General features: G+C 46.5%; 1 protein-coding gene across 1 annotated transcript; it reads left to right on the top strand.

Annotated features, from left to right (window-relative positions):
* Positions 1-4: 4 nt before the first annotated feature.
* LOC103728175 (torsin-1A-interacting protein 1-like) lies at positions 5-475 on the top strand (the record flags this gene model as incomplete). The annotated part of the gene is made up of 1 exon (XM_008826290.1): positions 5-475. A coding segment is annotated over one exon (471 nt), but the record flags the coding sequence as incomplete, so codon positions are not given.
* Between the last annotated feature and the right edge of the window lie 5 nt (positions 476-480).

Genomic DNA, 480 nt, shown 5'->3' on the forward strand with positions numbered 1-480 from the left:
AATATTTTGGTTCATTCATTCTCCTGAAAGAGAAACCACTGCCATTCAAGAATTCCAGAACCAGATGAAACAACTTCAGAATAAGTACCAAAGTCAGGATGAGAAGCTGTGGAAAAGAAGTGCAACATTCCTAGAAAAGCATCTTAATAGCTCCCATCCTCCACCCCAGCCCGCTATCCTGCTGCTTACCGCGGCCCAAGATGCGGAAGAAGCACTGAAGTGCCTGAGTGAACAAATTGCTGATGCCTATTCTTCTTTCCGTAGCGTCCGTGCCATCCGGATTGATGGGACAGGCAAAGCTGCTCAAGACAGTGATGCTGTCAAGCTAGAAGTGGATCAAGAACTGAGCAAGGGATTTGAAAATGGCCAGAATGCAGCTGTGGTACATCGCTTCGAGTCCCTGCCCCCAGGCTCGACTTTGATCTTCTATAAATATTGTGACCATGAAAACGCAGCTTTCAAAGATGTAGCCTTAGTCCT

Source organism: Nannospalax galili, unplaced genomic scaffold (genome assembly GCF_000622305.1).
Source record: "Nannospalax galili isolate Female #2095 unplaced genomic scaffold, S.galili_v1.0 C47447567, whole genome shotgun sequence".
Taxonomy (NCBI): domain Eukaryota; kingdom Metazoa; phylum Chordata; class Mammalia; order Rodentia; family Spalacidae; genus Nannospalax; species Nannospalax galili.